The sequence below is a fragment of the Haliotis rubra genome, unplaced genomic scaffold (assembly GCF_003918875.1).
Source record: "Haliotis rubra isolate DU_JTF1 unplaced genomic scaffold, ASM391887v1 Scf1525, whole genome shotgun sequence".
Lineage (NCBI taxonomy): Eukaryota > Metazoa > Mollusca > Gastropoda > Lepetellida > Haliotidae > Haliotis > Haliotis rubra.
Window position 1 is genome coordinate 132,189 of NW_025765476.1, and position 22,281 is coordinate 154,469.

The 22,281-nt window shown below is 39.4% G+C and overlaps 1 protein-coding gene across 1 annotated transcript; it reads left to right on the plus strand.

Moving 5' to 3' along the window:
- The first annotated feature begins 1,722 nt into the window (after positions 1–1,722).
- Positions 1,723–22,281, plus strand: LOC124270544 (acid-sensing ion channel 1B-like). Its single transcript, XM_046705564.1, has 9 exons — positions 1,723–1,908; positions 15,864–16,401; positions 17,024–17,125; positions 17,531–17,714; positions 18,078–18,128; positions 18,687–18,846; positions 19,234–19,325; positions 19,716–19,867; positions 22,195–22,281. The coding sequence occupies exons 1-8, from the start codon at positions 1,754–1,756 to the stop codon at positions 19,847–19,849; spliced, it is 1,416 nt and encodes a 471-aa protein (XP_046561520.1). The 5' UTR covers positions 1,723–1,753; the 3' UTR covers positions 19,850–19,867; positions 22,195–22,281.

The following is a 22,281-nucleotide window of genomic DNA, read 5'->3' on the forward strand; positions in this document are numbered from 1 at the left end:
GACTACTTTGCCCTTTTGTTGACATCATCACTTAATCATTGTCAGAAACGATCACCTTGTCCTGAACATCGGCTTTTCCAGCATGGTGGTGGACAGGACCAACAATAACACGGAGCGATGTGTTTGGTTTGTAAGCATTACCTACATATGTAATATCCATTCCTGGGAAGAAATAAGGATATGCATAGAGATGCAATTCGAAAATTCATCTATGTGTTATTTTCATATTATATACGAGAGAAAATGTGACAAAATATTTCTTCTTGAATGTCAAGTTATAACAATAGTTATGAGACATCCTCGTACAGAGTTGTATGGATGATGTCCCTACGTGGAATGCTACGACGTCAAGAGTCGCACCTTCGGAGCTTCCTTTGATGAGCTTCATTATGTTCCATGTATCTAAACGTTGAGGATTATCATCAATAATAACTACTATCCACATTGTCTGCTCTCTCATATTGTTTTTATATAAATTCATAATTTTTTATACCAAGTGGAAAATTATGTGCCCAACGAAATGATGGAAATGGAAACTTTTGGAAACTGTATTAGAATCACGTGTTTCTTTGCTATAACATGTACGTTGCTCTATGTTTGTGTAGAATAAATGACACTGACATAAAGAGCGAAAGTGAAAAAATAAACAAAAAACTTCAGTCTTCTGTTTTGCCCTACGAATTACATATAAAATGACCTCATAACTTCTGCTGACTGAGAAGAATATTGTATATCTCCATTATTTCATATACAGTGTGTACAAAGGGATATTTATCCTTATATAAATTGTATTTCCTGTCAAGTCTATTGTTATTGTATTTTGTATGTATTGCTTTATCTATTTACATATTGTAGTGAGGAGATGGGTTGGGTTTAACGCTGCTTTGAACAGTGTGCCTCTGTAAAACATCCGTGTGTCAGCTTGGTATAGGAACAACGGCTGAAGTGATGGAGGTATTAGACGTCCATCACCTTGGCAAAGGCCAAGAACACAGGTATGTTGCTGAATAACATCTACACAGGAGGTTTCTGTCGCTAAGCGGGATTCGAACCCAAGATCGTAGTTTTCTGCCAAGAACCGGCATTCGAACCCACGATTCCAAGGAACACAACTCAGTGAAATGCGTCCCATCCGCTGTCTGGGCAACCCATGTCTCCTACACATGTTGTAATATATATCTATGTTTAAATACTGTTACACACAGACACTATTTTTACTGGTTTTAACAAAGTTCCACTCACTGCATATACCGCCAATTGCACCAGCTAAACTTTGTAAAGGCACCGAGTAACTGTAGAGACATATCTCATTCTATTGTGTGAGTGTATTACACACTTATAATCGTTCCGAAAAAAATACGTTTAATGGTTGATGATAATTGAGTAATCACGGAATGAAAAACATTATCAGAGGTAGAACAGGCTAGACAAAACCACGTGTTTACATTTTACGACTCATTTGTTAATGTGTTTGACAGGACTGGCTATTATACTGGCTAACACAAGAATAGTCGCATACTGCTTTAATGCAATCCTTTTCCCCAGGATATCCATTCTAGCCCTGACATTGTTAAGCATTAAACATTCATGATACTGAAAGTCAGCATTACCACATCAATGGACAGAGCGCATTGTCACTCACGGGAATTCATCGATGCTACTTCTGAATGAAACCTGTTCTGTCAGCCTATTCTGGGACTACACAGCAAACATTAATCATATCCTTCACACCGGAGTTCTGTAGAATAGCAGCATGAAGGTGGAGTCGGTTCCGACGCTGAAGGATGGTAGAACATTGCGAGAAGAAGTATTTTCGCAGTGGCATGACTTACGGAAGGCCTTCCTGCAGGATACCAGTCTCCACGGTTGGAAATATGTTCCTTGTCAGAGGCGGCATATATTAGTCAGGTATGTCGCGTCCTTGTATTTCTTGTTCTAAACAAATGCTTAATATTTATGCATGTTCTGACGGTTTTTGTGGAAAACGTAACTTTTGCAAAATTGATCTAATCAACTAAACACTTATTGTCTAAAATGTAAAACCAGGAACTAAACGTGATAACAATGCTTTCTAAAGAGGAACCGAAGAACTAAATATGATAACACGTATGGATTAAAAAACGAATGTGTGAAGAACTAACTAAATATGTAAACTTTTGCGTTGATGAATTTCTAAGAATTTAGCTAATTTTACTAAGTCCTAATATCTAAATTCTAACTCCATTAATAGTCAAAACCCGACTAATTCTAAACTAATGTAACCCCGAATATCTAACCTCCAACTTTCTTTACTGACTAAACCACACTGAATATCTAAGCTAAAATTATTAATCTCTATGGACTGACTGACTGATACTCTAACCCAACTCTAAATTTCTAATGTCTCACTCAGCGATGTTTAAAAAAAAGACTAAAATTCTAACACCTGATATCTGGGAGCGTGTGTGGTTCACTTGCAGGCAAATCTCGTGCACTTAGTGTCTACGGAAATTTAACTCCAATTTACCTGCATTTTGTTGTATGTTTTTAATTCCATAAACACAAACTGAACGAAATGCGTTTGAGTGAACTGTCATGAACAATGCATTTTATTCTTTCAATGTGTATTTGTCCGCCTGGTCACTTAATAGGTCCTTGGATGGAGGCTGCGCAAAACTTACCTGAGACTAGTCATTTCTGGGGTTGGTTTGACATACATACATTTTAACTGACCTGGAAGTCTGTTGTTATGACCTCTCGAGTAGTATTCCGGTTACTTTGGGTTCAAATTACACCTCATCACGCAGGTGTGTGACCTTTAACTTTCTGGTCCAAATTGACCTCATTTCGCAGATGTGTAACCTATTTAGGCGGAGATATAGAACATTCATATGACATCATATGATATATACTGATTATCCGGTTTAATCCAGTTTTGCATAAGTCTATAAAAATCATGCTTCAACTCCGATTACCATCAAAACACCATTCGACATTGCCAAATTCACATCTCTTTGTGTGACATCACATCACATCAGTTCTAGTAAAATCTTTCTTTCTACAGTATTTGGAGAAACAACAAAGCACAATAGAATGTGTATTATGCAGTGATTATTGCGTACAATAATTCTGTATGTGTTGTGTATAAATTAGCGCGACAACACAAATTTGTAGACATTCTACCACAAATACGTGATTCTTCTTTACAAAGATACTGCTTGCCTGCCCAATCTAGCTACTTCACGATTCGGTGAATTTCTATTGACAATTGAATTGATATTGTGTTTGAGCACTCACAACTGTCAGGGGGCCCCTCACGAGGCGCGTGCTGAACATCTTGAATGACTTTACAGTTTAGTGAAATTGTGTACTAGTACTTGAATGAATAAGGTATCGCTCTTTTGTTAGCTACTTCACTAAAAGAAAGATTTCTAGTCATAAGGACGTGTCCAGTAGTGCCTGCCGCCTCGCCTCACCTGTTGATAAAACACTCCATTATTAATTCAGTGACTTTAGGCTATTTCAATAGCTATTGTCAAGTTGCCAAGCACTTAAATCGATAAAGACGCTACATACTGATTTCCTCGCGGTTTTAGTGAATTTGTATACACGCACGAATTCTGATTAGCCATTTATTGTTCCAACAGAGTGTAGGGGCGCATAACACGAACCCTGTTGTTACCGGTAACATTTTCTGACAAATGCAGGACTATGAATTGTATGGTTTCTGATGAAACACATAAATTCAGTGGTAATAATTAAACACGATCATGTATTGATATCTTTGATTACACAATGCCATTTAGAAAGTGGTCAGTTGTAACATATGCTATATTTGGGATGACATTTTCTTAGTAAAAACAAATTCTAGTACATTTTGGGTTGAGTCTCATCATCGTCAGGCACTAATAGCGTCAAGCTAATCTTCATTATCAGTTGTGTTTATATTGGATATCTCTTTTAAGTAACAGGTCATGTTTATGTTATCTGGTTTAATATCAGTCAGATGTATTTCGTACCATAATCAAACAAGAAAGATATACAGATTTCATATAATAGTTATCAGCTCTGTTTCAATCAGTAGATATTAGGAAAGGAGCACTCCAAAAGTCTACTTTACATCTTTTGTGAATTACAACATCTTATTGTTCCTTTTCCTCCTACTGTCCAAATACTTCACGCTCTGTATCAGATATCATGTCTTCATCATCTCCAACCAAATCTTCCACCGAAGATTTATAGTTGTACAGTTTGTACAGAAAACACTCCATGATATATATTATTCGTGTCTTGTACTTGCTTCAGTATTTCTTGTGTCTTTACACCCAACTGCATATAATACAGATAATTGATAACTCGTGCATACGTCTCTTTAAAAGTGCTCCATATTAATTTCTTCAGTCTGTCTTCTATCATTTCTTTCCTTGTACAGCTGTTGCTTCTCATGGAAAAAGTCTTTATTTATAACTTGTGCATATGTAAATACATTTGTCTTATACCTTGCTGTTCCAGGTCATCCATCTTGTTTTTCTTCTTATTTTCATCATCTTTAACATCACTTTAAGATTCCTTACCATCATTTTCCATATCAGGAGAGTCTTTATCATGTAACTGTCTTTGTAAATTGTGGTATATGCTAAACACCTGACCACAGTAGACACAGTCCACCAGATGACAAGGCGTCTCCACAGCAGAGAAGTTGTCTTCCTTCCACTTCCTTTTGAATCCCACTTGGGGTGTCCCACGTCGACTTACTGGGGACTTTTGGGGACACCAGTTTCTTCTATGTTTTGCAAATCGTGCATGTGAGTCCACAGACATCACAAGATGGCATTGTTGGGAGGTTTTCTTCACATCTGCTCACTCTGTAAGTCTCACACTGAATTGTCTTGGCTTGGAGGTCTACTTTTGAACTGAATGCATTGGGACAAAGTCGCAAATGGAGAGGTGTTTGTGGTTTAACATCCACCAACAAGTATCCATAAGGATTCTGGGTAGCTGTTTGGAATGGGTCGATGAAATATTAATAATATTCTAGATACATTTGCTTTGCCAAATCATGATGGGTTGTTTATCAATAGGATTGTTGAACAGAAGCAGATAATGACAGTTTCTTCTGTGAGTAGGGTCTTTGCTGTAATACAAATAACTCTGGTTCAAGGCTATCACAGGGAGATTATGATGATGACTTCCTTTGGCAAAGAGATCTGCAATGTGTGGTTCTTTGCTCGCTGTCAACAGTAAGTCATCAAGGATAATGACGTTCACAACACTTGGGTCCAGAAACTCATCTTGTTTTAGGTCAGAAGGAATGCCTTGATGGACTTCAACACTTGGATAAACACAGTTTTGAATGGCATTATACAGTGGCTGCCATCTGTTGTAGAGCCATATGATATGTTCAGGATATGGTCTAATGTTCTTCCTTTCTAGAATCTTCTTTGCTAAGCTTGTTTTCCCACAGCAGGTCGGCCCAGAGACGAGCATGGTGAATGGATGTAGTAGCCTACATTCTTCAAAAGACGGGTTAGCACTCTCTGATTGATGTGGTTGCAGCTGGTTTAGATGGTGTGCAGATGTAAGGAGACCATTTGGTATCGACTGCTGCTGCCAAGTCAGGGGAAGGAGGAAACTGTCATGGATCCGACTTAAGTAAATTGACTTCAGTCATTCTGTTCATCTCTTTCAACCAGGGTTTTTTTCTTGTGTACTTTTGATAAATGAGTGGGTACTCTCAATAAATGTCAAGCTGAACAATCGGGTACAGGACAGTCTTTCCTTACATGATCCACTGTATTGAATGTAATTCATTTATCAAACTAACCCTACTATAGTAGCTGCCGAATGACTCCCTATCGCTCCCTATGGCTGCCAAATGGCTCTGTGGCCCTGAGAGTGTGGCCCTGTGGATCTGAGCATGGTTCTGTGGCTTTGACTGTGGCTCTGAGTGTGGCTATGGAGGTGGACGTAGTGGTGGTGGGAACTGTGGTGGTACTTGAGGTGGTTGCATTGCTCGTCCATGTTGATTCCTGAGATGTCTGAGCATGACATCCCTACTTGGAAAGTTGTGATTGCACATGAGCCACATTGTTGATGACTGCATGGGGGTCCTAGTCTAAATGACGGCTAACCAGTCTACTAGCTGCTTTTATCTAAACATTCATCTTCCATTTCTTTGTGCGATTCTGGGACAAAATTAATTTCCTGGCTTTTAGCTGGATGTCTCTTTTATAGACTTCTGCATCTGAATACGCGCCTCTCCTGTTCGACTACTTGTTGAGTAGGAGTGATGAAATACATTTTAGGCTGTTCTGAGGTATGTGGGTCCTTTTTCTTCCATTCTGAGACATACAATTCCAAAAATCGATCTACAGAGATCATGGCAGATTTTTCTCCACCACGCATTATCGAATCATAAGGGTCTCCTTTCGCTTCAGCCCTGGGCAGATAATGTCAACATCAGGTTCAAACTCTTTTTATCACGGATTCGTGATGAAAACCAAAATGGGAGCAGCTTGAGATGATGTGTCACTGTCACTGGTCCACGGATACATGAAACTAGAATGTCCTCGTGGCCTTTGATATAGATATCCACAGTCTTAACTGACATTCACCTTTCACAGCTTCATAGAACTCAACAGGGCCAGCATAACTCCCACAATGTTTTGAATCGTAATACATACGCTGGAGATACTCTTCCCACGAAATGACTCCAAATGAGTCACAGACAACCAATGCAAATGTATTCTAATATTGATTTATTAGTAATAACAGATAGAGTTTCACAAATGGAAATATACAGTATTTTACAACGAACATCACACTCTTAGTTACATATGTAAATCCACATGACTACCTCGGCGAGTCACATCTTTCTGAGGTACTCCCTCAGAGCCAAATGCTGACAGTATTGAGACCATTTTTTTATGTTCAACCCAGGGATCATCATCTACTTCCCAGTTCTTGAGAACGAGACCACATTGAAAACACTTGCAAGCGTCCCCTCTGATAATGTACACAAATCCTGCCTGGGCCTTTTTGTCTAGAAGGCCAGTCCTTAAACGAATCAAGCCATTTCTCGATGATGTCCAATCGGATTTAGCACTTAATACACAGCAATCGGCAACGGCAGTCTCGCTGAAGGGGTAATGTCCTCACACATCCATGATATCCAAGGGGGAGAGAAACGGAAACACGTCTACACAGTTCAGTGTCTAAAACAAAAACAGTTTTACACTCAGTGACTGCAGTCTCTAAGGTTACAGAAGGAACACATTGAAGCTCCTGGTTCTGATGATCTTCCTGTAGCATACACAGCACCATATCTTTCAATTCTGGTACAAAATCTTCCATGACTTCTGTACATTATCCTAGTTTCTTCCACTGGTCTAGGGACAACAGAATACCTTTTGCAGTAGGTATGACTTTCCCTTTATGAAGATTCATTTCCAACTTTCTGAGACCCACACCATGCTCATCATCCAATGTGGCATACAGGTTAGTCCCCATATGTGCATAAAAACCTGAGTGACTAGACTTCATGACGTCCTATTTGCTGGAACACACTGGGGAGCTCCAGCCAGTGTTTCAAGGTGAGCACAATCAATCGCTCAGGGGGTAAGACTTTCCACTCGAGTACACCTCATATTTTCAGATTTTCTGTAACTTTCTGTTAGATTTTTGTCAGTAGGATCAGGAGTGTCAAGACCCAGCAATGTCATTTCTTCTGTCTCTCCACATTCCTCCAAAGCTCTACAAGAGCCGGCACCCGTGAAGAGCCACCTCCTTGTGGTGGGTGTTGGGTAATGCTAAGCGCTCTTCGACCCCCCGTTGTGGACCCGGGGGTATATTTGGTCCAACAACCCGTTTGCCGTGGGTTGCGCCCCTGTGTCGGTGGAGGACGGGAGTCTGGTGGTTGAGGGCACTGGTTCCAGGAACAGTGTTCCTCTGCCCAACACACCACTTCGCCCCTTACTTCACCTAGACGGGTGGTAGAACTGGCCCGGTTCTATCAATCGGCTGGTCATGTTAAGCCCTGTACATTTAAATTTTGCTGCACAAATTTTAGAAATTATTTCAAATTTTGTCAGTGATCTTGGCTTCAAGATGATATATTTATATTTTCATTGTACAACTGCGACTTAGTATTATTGTGATTGATTAACATGAATGTCATCAATAAAATGTTCTATTGAAATTTGCCTAGAGTCCTATGTCCAGAAGGCAGTGGCTCATGGGCCAATCTGGTGGAATAATTGCTTGTTGATTGTTCTGCTTGAGTATATCATCCAGGTATCCTTGGTGCTGCAAGTCGGAAACCCGCTTGTGATTAGCATTGTCCTTGTGATACTCCGTGGTGGGTGGGAAGCCCGGATGATGAATAAAATTAAACTTACCATGGATTACCAAAACCCCCACAAAAAAACCAAAACGTCCACTCGATAATGATGATGAGCAGAGTCCTTCCAAATCAACAGAAAATTGGCCACGTTTCCTGGTTCTCGACACTGTAGACGAGACACCACTCAAGCTGAATCCTTTTGTGATTTCTAAGGGTATATATGGCATCGCTGGTGAAGTAAAGACCATAAAACGCTTGCGTTCGGGATCATTATTGATTGAATGCCTTCGGAAACAACAAGCTGCCAACCTGATGACTAAGGAAACATTTGCTGGAATCCACGTTTCAGTTACTGCGCACAGAACACTGAACACCAGCAAAGGAATTATAAGAGACAGAGATCGTTTGTTGGCCGACATGTCAGAACTGGACATCGTATCCGAAATGAAAGATCAGGGAGTGACATATGTCAAGCGATTTACCACCCGCAAAAACAATGACGTAATTCCGAAAAACACGTACCTCTTTTCGTTCTCTTCACCAAATCCTCCAAAGTCTGTAAAGGTTGGTTACTGTAACATCACAGTTGCTATTTACATCCCAAATCCCTTGCCATGTTTCAGGTGCCAAAAGTATGGCCACGGTGTCAACACTTGCACAAAGCCTATAACATGTGTTCACTGTAGCGAAACTTCACACGTAACTGAAGATTGTGAAAGTGCCTTAAAAAAATGCACAAATTGTTCAGGTAATCATTCCTCCTTTTCTAAAGACTGTCCCATATCCATATGGAAAAAACAAATGGAAATAAACAAGGTGAAATTCACTCAAAACATTAGCTTCGCTGATGCCCAAAAGCTTGTTGATTCAACAGTTCCAAATGAATCATATGCATCAGTCGTCAGGACACCCTCCGAAAGCTTGTCAAAAGTAAATTCGCCAGTATCCAGTAGTTCAATAGAGTGTCAAACAGACTTGACCTGGGTTACAAACGATACCCCTCACCTTCTTACACCTGAACAATCTAGTCAGACTTCAGAGTCGGGACAAACCAAAGTTCAGGATGTATTTCAATTATTGCCCACTCAGAACACTGGATCTGACACAGTTTCAAAGAGTGTGGTCAAAAATACAGTTAAACCTAGGACGGAAAGTGTGCAAAAAAGTGGTAGACCCTCTAAGGGTTCAGAAAACCGTATACAATTATATAACAAATACGGTTCACTCGAGGACATGGATGTGTCAGAAAGCATCCATCCCAGGGCACATAGCTCGTCGCCCTCGAAGAAAGTGAGGGGTAGGTCCCCTATCAATCCGCCTAAAAGATAGGTCGTTTTACTAATATCGTGCAGTGGAATTGTAGAGGTCTGAGGACAAATTTTAATGAACTACAGCTATTAGTCCAGGATCTAACACCATCAGCATTCTGTCTGCAAGAAACGCATCTGAAACAGACGGATAATTTTACTTTACGCCAGTTTACAGCCTTTCATCATTATTCTCCTCTGGGTGATAGGGCCACTGGAGGATCTTCTATCCTTACACGACAGGATGTTATTCACAGCCCTGTTACACTTAAAACTAATCTCCAAGCTGTTGCTGTGCGACTTACTCTGGATGCAGCATTTACATTATGCTCTGTATATATTCCGCCCTCATGGGCACTTCATCAGACTGATCTACAGTCACTCTATGATCAACTCCCGAAGCCCTGTGTTATTATGGGTGACCTAAATGGTCACAACCCGCTCTGGGGTGGTAAAACACTAATACTTAAGGTAAAATACTGGAAGATTTTATCTCCAATAATGACCTATGTATATACAATGATGATTCAAGCACTTACCTGCATCCAGCAACCGGAACCTATTCTTCTCTAGATCTGTCTCTTGCAGACACTAACCTCCTAAACGAATTTGATTGGTCTGTCCATAGTGACCTCTGTGGAAGTGACCACTTCCCAACTATTCTTTCAGAAATAACTCCATCTGATTCTCCATCATATACAAGATGGAATTTTCGAAGGCTAACTGGCCTTTATTTCAAACTATATGTAAATCGAAACTACGACCTGAATGCTTCAGTGACGTACCTGACCCAATTCAGATTTTTGCTGACGTTTTAAAGGAAATAGCTGATGAGTGTATACCGAAATCCTCTACAACTCCACACGTACGGTTTAATACAGACTGTAGACAAGCCAGAAAAGCGAGGAAAAAGGCAGAACATTATTTCCGCCATCATCCAACTGTCCATAATTTAAATAAATTTAAAATACTCAATGCGAAGGCCCGTCGTACCTTCAAACAAAACAAACGACAATCTTGGAGGAAATATGTCTCCAAACTTAATTATAATTATAATGAAGTGTTTTCATTACATGAGCTACATACTGCTCTTGAGCAAGCTCATGACACTGCAGTGGGTGATGACAATATACATTACCAGCTACTGAAACACTTTCCTGAACCATGTCTGATGACACTTTTAGAAGTATTTGACCAAATATGGACGTCTGGAGAATTTCCTCCTTCATGGCGTAATGCCATTGTAGTCCCAATACCAAAACCTGGCAAGGATCATACAGATCCGTCGAATTACAGGTCGATCTCTCCAACTAGCTGTGTTTGTAAAACCATGAAACGTATGGTGAATAATAGATTAACTTGGTATCTTGAAACCAATAACCTTATAACCAATATTCAATGTGGTTTTCAGGAAAAATCGTAGTACCATTGATCATTTGGTACGTTTAGAATCCTTTGTTAAAAATGCTATAGTAAATAAACAACATGCTGTATCAATTTTCTTTGATCTTGAGAAAGCTTATGATACAACCTGGAAGCATGGCATTTTGAAGGATTTACATGATTTTGGTTTGAGAGGCCGTTTGCCTCTTTTTATATCACAGTTTTTAAAAGACAGGCAATTTCAAGTCCGAGTGGGTTCAACCCTGTCTAACCATTATAATCAGGATCAGGGTGTCCCCCCAAGGAAGTATTTTGTCTGTCACTTTATTTAGCATTAAGATCAACAGCTTATCCAAGGTTTTAAACGATTCAATTGATGGATCACTTTTTGTGGATGATTTTAACATTTCTTGTCGCGGTAAGAATATGCATACTATTGAACGGCAACTACAGTTGTGTTTAAATAAAATACATAAATGGTGTCTTGAAAACGGCTTTAAATTTTCTAAATCAAAAAACTAATTGCATACATTTCTGCCGTAAATATAAACCACATATAGACCCAGAACTGTTTTTAAATGGCACTCCCATCAAGGTTGTAAAAGAGGCCAAGTTCTTAGGTCTCATTTTCGACTCCCATTTAACTTTTCTTCCGCATATCAAATCTCTAAAAACTGAATGCCTGAAGGCACTCGATTTATTGTCTAATTCAATGTGGGGAAGGGATCAAGCTACGCTCCTACACCTTTACAGATCACTTGTCCGCTCGAAGCTTGATTATGGCTCCATCGTATATGGTGGAGCCTGTAAAAGCAACCTAAAACTCTTAGATTCAGTCCACCATCAAGGTCTGAGACTTTGTCTTGGGTCCTTCAGAACTTGTCCTGTTGACAGTCTTTACGTCGAGGCAGATGAACCTTCTCTTAACCAACGCCGTATAAAATTATCTTTACAATATATTACAAAATTATATTCTAACGAGTCTAATCCTGCATTTCACTGTGTCTTTAATCCTTTTTATGAGGATTTGTATAACAAAAAACCTTCTCTTGTTCCGCCTCTTGGGCTCAGAATTAAGCCATTTATTGCTGCTGCCGGCATTGAGCTGGAAAATATAGCTCCTTCCCGTCTTCTTTCTTCTCCTCCTTGGCAGTTAGTTAGACCAGAAGTTGACTTAACACTTACAACATTTAAAAAATCGGAAACAAATGAATTACAATATAAACAAGAATATAATCAATTAAAAAGTAAATATAATACATATAAATCCTTATTTACAGATGGGTCCAAGTATGGTTGCGCGGTTGCTTGTGCCACTGTCATTGGGTCCAAAACAATATCTTCCAGATTACCCAATGACAGTTCAATTTTCACAGCAGAAGCAAACGCAATACTAAAAGCTCTTAAATATATTTATAAACACCGTAAATATAAACAATATATCATCTTTTCTGATTCTCTTTCGTGTCTTCAGGCTATTACAAATCTTTCTTGCAAACATCCACTTGTATCAGAAATTATTGAATTGTACAATGAACTTGCTACTGGCCAATGCGACATCGTCTTTTGTTGGTTACCCAGCCACGTTGGCATTTCTGGGAACACAATGGCTGATATTGCTGCTAAGGCAGCACTCAACAAATCTGTGACACCACTTCTGATCCCATACTCTGATTACAAAGCTGCTATAAGATCTTATATCCGTGATCTGATGCAAGAGAAGTGGGACACCCAAGTAGGTAGCAATAAATTACATGAAATAAAACCCTATATCGGTTACACTTACTTGGGTTGTCAGTCCAGATTTGAAGAGGTCATCATACGACGATGTCGTATTGGCCACACAGGATATACGCATGAGTACCTATTAAAAGGTGAGGATCCTCCGTTTTGTATCCCTTGTGATGAACGAATCACGGTCAAGCATGTCTTGCTTGACTGTGTTGAGTACTCCATCACAAGGGATATCTATTTCAAATCCCGAACTATGAAGGATCTTTTTCCTAATATAAGTCCTCATTTAATTACTGCTTTTTTAAAAGAATTAAATTTGTTAACTGATTTGGAAATAGCTAAATATTTTATGATTGGAAGTTTGAATTAGTAACATAGATTGTTAGTGGCTGTATCCTCGAGGGGGGTGAAAGTACTGTAAAATTATTGTCCTCCTAAGAGGGTACGTAAGTCCCAAAAACATTCAAAGTAAATTTCAACTTTCCGTTTTTTAATCGTAAAATATGTGTAATTTTAATGTATGGCTAGATATATCTCAATTGCTAACGGCTGAGGGGATGATGTAAATCCAGCTAGGGCCCATGCAGGAAGCAAATGTACTGTAAGTCCCCATGGTCCCTAGTATGGTGATCTACCTTCAGTTGTTGGCGATCTATAGCCCATTTTCATATTGTGTTGTCCCCTATAGTTAAAATGTTTTAGATTCAATTACTAGTTTTACATATATATCTGTGATACTCTAGTTGCTTTACTGTCCTTTGTCGGCAGGTTTTATAATCTCTATATATATTCTATTCCAATGTCAAGTGTTCTCGTCACGATATGGCTGAAATATTGCCGATGTGACGTTAAATAACTCACTCACTCACTCACTCACTCTACAACAGTCAGTGGGCCCCCCGTCTAGATAAGATAGACAGCAGTTCTCCAGCACAGTCAAAGGAGGTTTGAGGTTTTTCAATAATCTCAGCTTTCATGTAACCAAACTGTATCAGTTTGTCGACCACGTGGTCCACATGTTGTATAGCTTTCACTAGTCCAGACTGATCCTTCCTGAGAATATGTAGACCTAGAGGGTCCGAAGGGCTGTGCTCCCTTTGGAGAAGCCGGGCACTCTACTGATCTGTGCCAGGCGGTCAAGACGCTGGGTATCTCGTTTTGTCCAATCAACTACTCCAAAGGAATAGGAAAGAACTGGCAAAGCAAAAGTATTGGTGGCTTCGACCTTGTTTCGAGCATTTAGCTCTGAGCTTCAGATTTTCTTTAAGCGAGTTTATACTCAGTTCGAAGTTTGTCTTGAATCTTTACATTCTGGAGCTTGTCTCGTACGTGCATTCCAAGATAAGTGTAGGCCTGGTCTTAAACAACTTGCTCAAGAAAAGGACTTGACAAGAAGTGCACTTTCAAATTGGTATCTCTTTTGGCAAGGAGCTCGATGTCATCCATGTTAAGGAGGTAAGTGGTGGTAACCCTCCTTTTTTATTGAGCAGAAAGCTCAAAGGATCATGTTTTACAGATTAAGGTAAATATGCAGCAGATAGGGTTCGGGTGACCCTAGCACAGTCAGGCTGGTAAGGTTCATCTTCAGCTCAAGGCCCTTGCCCCCCTCTACACGCAGCGTAGACAGCAAATGGGACTTTCCCCAGGAAACACTGCCCAGTCAAATACACCAAGAACTTCAAGTACTACATGTAGACTCCCCAACACTGCAGCTTTCTGCATTACCCAATGTGTCAGAAGGGCTGTGCCCCCTTTGGAGACCCTGGGCACTCTCCTGATCTGTGCGAAGAGATGAGGATGTACCAAACCAAGGGCACCGAGAACAATGGGGAGTCTGACGACAGTGTACTTTGGATGCAAGCGAGACATTTCAAAGGCGAGGTCCGCATATTTATCATGCTTTTCCTGAATCTTGCCAATCACGTTGCTGTCAAAAGCGAATGAAAATTTAATGTTATAAATAAATTCATTAGCTTTATGAAAAAGGACAAGATCAGGTTTGTTGGGAGGTATTCTTCTCAGACTGTGTATGGGGATATTCCACAGAAGTTTGAAAGCAGCATTTTCCATGACGCCCTGGACATATTCACGGTCGTACCATGGATGGACCTCAGAGTTAAAACCACAGGCATGGCGGAGACGGTAGTAAAAGCAACGAGCCATGCCATCATATCGTTTAAGATATGCTGTTTGTGCCAAGGAAGGGCATCCACTGACGTCTCTGTAAATTAATTGCACAATCGACATTTCATGCAAATATTTTCTTTTAGAATCACATTTTGGCGATTGCGAGTGGGAAGTGACTGGTCTTGAGCAGCAAAAAGAAAGCGCTCAGTTTCACATTTAAGACTACCCGACGTAGTGAAGAAGTCGGTTGGATTACTGTTCTGTTTTTCACATTGCATGTACACACAATGCAATGGTTTCTCAGAAAGCTTCTCCACAAATGACCGACTTTGAGTAGACTTGGTAAAGGATTTCACCTGGTTTACTCCCATTGCTGCACCGTCCATCAGCACACCATCATCTACAAAATCAACCTCAAATATCAGATTTTCTTCTTGCTTTCATCATGAGTCTTGACATGCATCACCAGAGGATCATCCGAGAAATAAATATGTGCAAAAGTACACAATGAAATTTTGTCATGAAGAGCGTCCACATTAATCAAACCCCGACCTCACGAATTGATTGGCATATATAAACGATTGAGAGAGGAGCGAGGGTGGTGGGCTCTGTTATCAGACATGATCCGTCTGGTCAGGCGGTCAAGACTCTGGATGTCTTGTTCTGTCCAATCAACTACTCCAAAGGAATAGGAAAGAACTGTAGAGTTTTAGAATTTATATGATAAAGAGGATACAGCCTGAAATATATAGTATCGAACACAGTATTTGTTCTAAACTCCGAAGGTCTCGCTTCTTATGATCTGAAACACACACGTGTGATTGCCTCTTTACACTATTTTTATGTGCAACCCAGTCAGTAAAATGATTGCTCAGCTGGTCACGGTGTCTAGTCAAAATCAAAACCAAAAGTGACCGAGAACAAATGAGAATAAATAATTCTACAAACGTTGTCTCTAAAAAGCAGTAAACCAGTGTATATTACTGTTTCAGAATATTATGGGCATTGCTGCTTTTAACAATGATTGGGGTGAGTCTGAGTGCGCTGGCTGATCTTTACAAGAAGTACTACAGCTACAGCTTCATCACCAAGATTACAAGAGAACGCAAACAACAGATCAGGTTTCCTGCTATCACTATATGCACCCTGAACAAGTTTGACATAAGCGAACAGAACCTAACTAACGCAGAGCTAGCCTATCTTCGCAGCTCTGGGTACCTTGCACACATTTTACCGCAAGTTGACTGGGACGGAGAGGAAGAGAGAGAGCTCGATAAACTGGATAATGTCAAATTCTGGGCTGGTGGGGCATACAAAAAAGAAGATATTTTTAAAGTCATATTCTTCAAAAACAACCGAATCCTCCAGGAAAGCTTGAACTACAGCCAGAAGCAAGATCATCGCTGCTTCACCTTCAACGCTAACACTGATGTCAATGCTCTTGAGTCTGAACAAACAGCACTGTTAATGTCTATTGACATCATGCAAGATACCTATCTGGAGGGAGCTACATACGAGGCAGGGGTACAGGTAAATATCATAATAGGTAAAGATAATTCTGACAGGCACACACATGTGCCTTGGAGGCTAATAGCAAACGAATCTATATTAAATGTGTTCATAGTCTAAGACGAATGTAGTATAACAATCACTGACATTTCCAGACCAACATTTTGCCATTAATTCAGATGACTTAACGTCAGACAATTCTATCTTTCAGATTCAGATTGCCAAACTGCATGACTTGATTGATTTTTTGTACAACACACTCTGACGATGTGGATCCTTTCTTATCATTTCAGTCACTGGTTTGTCTCGACTATTCTCAAATATTTACAGACTGCCGTCATATAGCTGAAACACTGCTAAAAATCCAAGAAGCAGTATAATAACCGGGCAAAGAATATTTAAGTCAGTTATTTTTAACTTTGTTTAGTTCGCTAAAAATTTAAAGTCAGGCTAAAAAAAGAAGCCATCATGTTTTCATACCAAATATAATGGCATGTATATTTGATATGAAGGGAGCACTCTTAAACTTCCATGCCGTGATATAGCTGGAATATTGTTAAAAGTGGCGTAACACTGAACTCACTCACTCACTCTTAAACTTCCAATTCGATCCTACAATGTCATCTTCTTTTTGTTGAATCAGGTATATATCGATGAACCTGAAACAGCACCAAGCTACAGTGATCATTCACTGATTGGTGTATCGGTCGGGACGTCGACACGCATTGGGCTGACAAAGAAAAAGGTGAGTTTGTGTCAAGAGAGAATTATGTCTAAAAAAATCAATTTGAGTCCTGAGTTAAAATGCAGAGTAGGTTTATAAGTACACACAACATAACATCAAAATCAGTTAATTTCACCCGTTTAAATAACGAGAATCTGGTACATTCACAGCAAAATGGTGGAAAAAGTAGTGGGGCTGAAAAAGCTGGAAGCACAATGATGGTGAACTAGGATTCGAACCAGTGTTGGATGTTTCTGGCACTCGGAAGAGACACAACCATGCACAGTGAATTGCGGGGCCATCAATATCTTGGACACGCCTGTCGGATTAGAGCATACAATCTCATGCATCTGGAATCCAACTTTGCCAACAAATAACATGTCCTTACGATGATGTTAAGATGCGTCTGTTGATACATGCCCTCAGATGAAGTACCTTCCAGACCCCTATAATACCCGCGGGACGGATTGTGTGGACACTACAGCCTCGGACTTTGTCAACCCTCTGGAGTGGTTCAAGGTGTACAGCTTTGACGGGTGTCTTCTGGAGTGCTCCAATAAGGCTGCCATGGATGCCTGTAACTGCACCGCCGGATGGGAACCCCAGCAAGGTACCTTTCCCATTTTCAAAAGAAATGAACACTTCACATCCCAATGAAAGCAACAACACAGTTCTTGCCATTTTGATGTAAGTATCAAAATGATATCACAGAATACGAATATGGTCGTTTTTACTTAGGGCATTTTTTGAAACTATTGGTTGGAATCTCTTCTAAGTTGTGGGTTTAGGTTCTTTTTCTTTTCCCCATTTAACCTTAACAATACACAAATAACATTTTACTATGCAGAAAAGATTCACTTCATTTTAAGATAGTTCTTGAACCTGTGGCATTTAAACACATTTGAATTATTAAATTCGAACTTCTAGTTGCATAGGTGCTTTGTATTACATTGACTGGTGATATATTTTTCAGCAAGAGTCAGTTTACGACACTGCTCTGTGAAGGATGTGAAAACATGTTACGGTAAGATCATTTCCATTTCACCGAAATTGCAAACACGTAGATCCTATATATACAGCACTGACATTTTCGTGGTACAGATGCATTATTTTTGTTGATTGTCCATAGTAAAAGCCGCAAAAGCACGACCATATCATAAGCGTGTGTCTAAACATCACTATAACATACTGACGCTACAATGAAGTCGCAACAGGGTAAGCGCATCCTCAACTGCCGATGGCTGCCATAAACAAACATGCAAAGGCTCCTTGTTTCAAGCAAACACTCTCTGACATTGGAAACGAGTTCTCCCTCTTAAAACCGTTTTGGTACAAGAAGGAATGGAACAGGCAGAGAGAATCCTTGTATATTGTACACAATTTTTTAACAGGAACTGGTGTCATGATTTATGTGTAATGTATAATGTATACATATAATGTACGAACATCTTTCCACATGACACATAGTGACGAGTAAAGTCAATATAAACTTACACAATAATGGTGAAATACAACTTACTAACACCATATCACTTAGGGCCATATGGATTTGCTTAATGCAAAACTCTTTATTTGTGTTTAGATCAAGTACAGTGGGAAGCCAGGATGGGGAAGAGTTGTGCATGTCAGTACCCATGTGAAGAGACATCGTATGACATACAGGTATCATCCATGGTACTGCCATCAAAGGTCACCTTCCCGTTTACTTTACTGAATGCGGCATATACCCCTGACAAGATAAGGTGAGAATTGATCTGTGGTGAAGCATATCTTTGATAAATTAGTATTCCATCTTTCAAATTACAAATTGCATAGATAAGTGATCGTGCAAACAATATGCCCGATACGATTACAATCATTACATCAAAGAACTAACAAAGATCGTTCATACAAGTATCATCCATGGTACTGCAGCAAACCATCCATCGTTTCTCGGATCTACACTGATTTGATATATCTTTGAATTTACTCAACAAGATGCATAGGAACTTGATAGTTAAGAAATAACAATGGAAACATGTCTCAACAATTACAACAAAGCATACACCTATAGGTTTTGTCACCGTATTTATAATCTCAGCAGGTTCTGTGGAGCAACTCTTTACTCATGTTTTCCTTATATCATCCAGACAAAATTACCTGGTTCTACAAATCAGACTTGCCAGCATGGTAGTTGAAAGGACCGAGCACGTACCAGAACTGGAGTTGGGTGAAATATTTGGTCGGTATCAATGTTTATTAATTTGTTGTATTTCAATGCCTTTCTTAGGGGCAATGTTTTCAAGTTAGTTGGGTCGCAGTAGCTAGCCCTGTAGAAGAACAATGTAGTCCGTGATCCGACTGGTTTGTGATCCTTGGTTCGATAGCACCGAATTATTGCTTTTAACGTTTTAGGCAAATGAGCATGTTCAACATTGCTCTCACAGTACACTAAATACAATTTATACAGAATAGTGTACTGGAAAGACTTACAAATGTGTTGTTTCTTCTCCAAAAGGATAAAATTTATTATCTTTGGAAAGATAGAACTGCCATTGACACCTTGTTGACACAGAAATACTAACAGCGCATACTTAATGTCAAGCTGACATGATATTGTCTACTTGTGCAGCCAATATTGGTGGCCAGATGGGGCTGTTTCTTGGGGCCAGTATACTCACCATCGTCGAACTCTTGGAACTAGTGGCCGCATGTTTGCTGACAAGCCTGACGATCCTTTGGGCCAGACGTAAACGTCATGGTTGAGGAACAAAATGGACCTCGGTAATCCAGTTCACCTTTGATAATCCTGTTGTAAACAACTTATTTATCACATGATCAAATTCGTTTTTCCTTGAAGTTTTCCCTGATTTTGTGAACAAAACTTTTCATTGACATATTTGTCCGACTTTTGAACCCTCATCATCAGTGTAAGGTCGAACATTAACTTGGTACATGTTTCCTCGCCATAGACTGACTGCATACATAGAGAAATAAGGGAATGTTGAGGTAATACCATTATATATGCATACGAGGGGCGTTCAAAAAGTAGTCAGCCTAACTGTATTCTCGATGTCTAATATTTTGAAGTAATTATTAGCAAAGCCTTATCGAAAATTTCACATACGTGGGTAATGTGGTTAACGAGATATTAGTCATCATAACAGATTGGGATATAATATTTCTTTACAAATTACAGAAAATGAGAAACTATCTGCCATTTGGTACCGCTTGGATAATAGTATACGGTCCTCAGATAATATCTTATAACATATGTTTAGAATAGTATTGGATGACTTCGTCATAATAAACATTCAAAGATTTGGATTTGCTTGAATTATATTCAGACGTGGGCTGTTTTTTAAGGACACCCTCATTCTATTCTTTCAAAACCATTGTGCCCAGATATTCAAGCTCACATTGTTAACAATATATTGAGAGCTGACACTTGTGTGATCATTCAGTATTTAGTTTGAACCCTTGGCATCATGTATGAATAAATGAAAACATAAGAATAAGTTTTGTCCTTATGATTACGTCATCTGAAAGGGGATGGGTAGTGTCTCCAGAATAAGATCTTTCAGTAAATATGAAGGGGAGAGTCACTTTAACAAGCCACTGTAGTTTCAAATTGCTTTTTTATCCACTTTGATACCTAAGTATGATTCTAGCGGACTTCTGTCTAAGTCAAACACACAAAATGTTTTTTGCACATTTTGTTTGCTGAAGTTTGTGATGCATATATTGCAGATTTTGCGTTTTTGTGGGGTACCAAGACAAAAGTCAAACAAAATTGGGATCGTGAGTCTGGAACATAACAAAAGCAATTTGCTTGAGGTTGACAGATAATACAAGTATGTAGAAAAATATAACATAAAACACCTGCATTTTTATCATTTTCTAGATGAGGCTGACTAATTTTTGAACGCCCCCTGCATTATCACAACAATAAAAGTTTTCAACTTCATCATAAAGGATACGTTTCTGACAAAGTCTTCAGGAGACTTCTCTGTATGCAGCTTGAACATAAGTGTAATCATCCTCCATCCGCATCAGAGAATCAATTTTGTTCTTCTGCAAGATTAACTTCGTACAAGTGCCACGAACTGAATACCTTTCCCTGTCATTTTTATAATCCAAGCCTCTGCTCTCCCGTCAATACTTGTCAGACTATCATCTGTCTGACTCCGAGGTTTCCTTTCGTCAATACTAATGTTTGGGTAAAACATCAATTTTTATAGTTCTTCCAAAGTCAATTCGATACAAGTTTTCTCGCTGTAGACTCAAAGAAATAAGGGAATCTTGAATAATGTATAATGCTCTCACAATATTAAGGTTTCCCACTTCATCAGTAAGTCATGTTTTTGACAAAGTATATAGTCTACCTGTACAGATGACAAAAGTTACTGTTCACTTGCATGGTCAATAGTTCAATATAATAACCATTACACTGTTAAGCCTTAACAATCCAACATGTACAATTCTACACTGAGGACTCGTGCACACTCGTGACTACAGTTTCGAAATCATTTGGAATACGGACAAATAACATTACTGAATATTGCAAACATGCTGCTAATACATTGGTTGCCCCAAACACAAACTGCTTCCTAGCAAAAATGTCAAAGTAATTCATGCCGCTGGTAGACCATCTGATTACAGAGAGAAGTCGCTCACATGGCAAGCAGGTGACATACTTCTCAACTTAAACATATCACTTCCCAGCAGTAGTCCCCCTTTGAAATCACTGAGTATAACCCGATTAGAACGCTTTGACCATAAACTATAACAATTCTCTGCCACACCTATGAAACAAACATACTTAGAATAAATACATATATATCATTTAGGCCGTAACAATCAGGACAGTTCCGGTTTCCTTCAAAGTGTGACAATCAATTCGAGGGTGGGATGTTTCGGTACAGATCGACAACAGAGCAAAAATATGCATCGAAACGTGGTACTAACAAAATAAAATACGTTGTTATCCATATATTTTGTCAAAATTGTACTTCCCATCTTGTAAGATGCCCCTCAAAGAAATTGTTAGCATTTTGCACACATTGTCATACATTTAGATGCAACATTATTTGCTACTTGCCTTGTTCCAGATTGCTCCAGTCTCGAGGAAGCTGATCCCTGCTCAGTTGAATTGTGGATGTCCCAACATCATCGAATAGATATGTGTTTTCTTAAAA

Coding starts and splice junctions, on each gene's coding strand:
- LOC124270544 (XM_046705564.1), top strand. CDS start 1,754: ATGAAGGTGGAGTCGGTTCCGACGCTGAAGGATGGTAGAACATTGCGA. Junction 16,402..17,023: donor CATACGAGGCAGGGGTACAG/GTAAATATCATA, acceptor TTGTTGAATCAG/GTATATATCGATGAACCTGA. Junction 19,326..19,715: donor GGAGTTGGGTGAAATATTTG/GTCGGTATCAAT, acceptor CTACTTGTGCAG/CCAATATTGGTGGCCAGATG.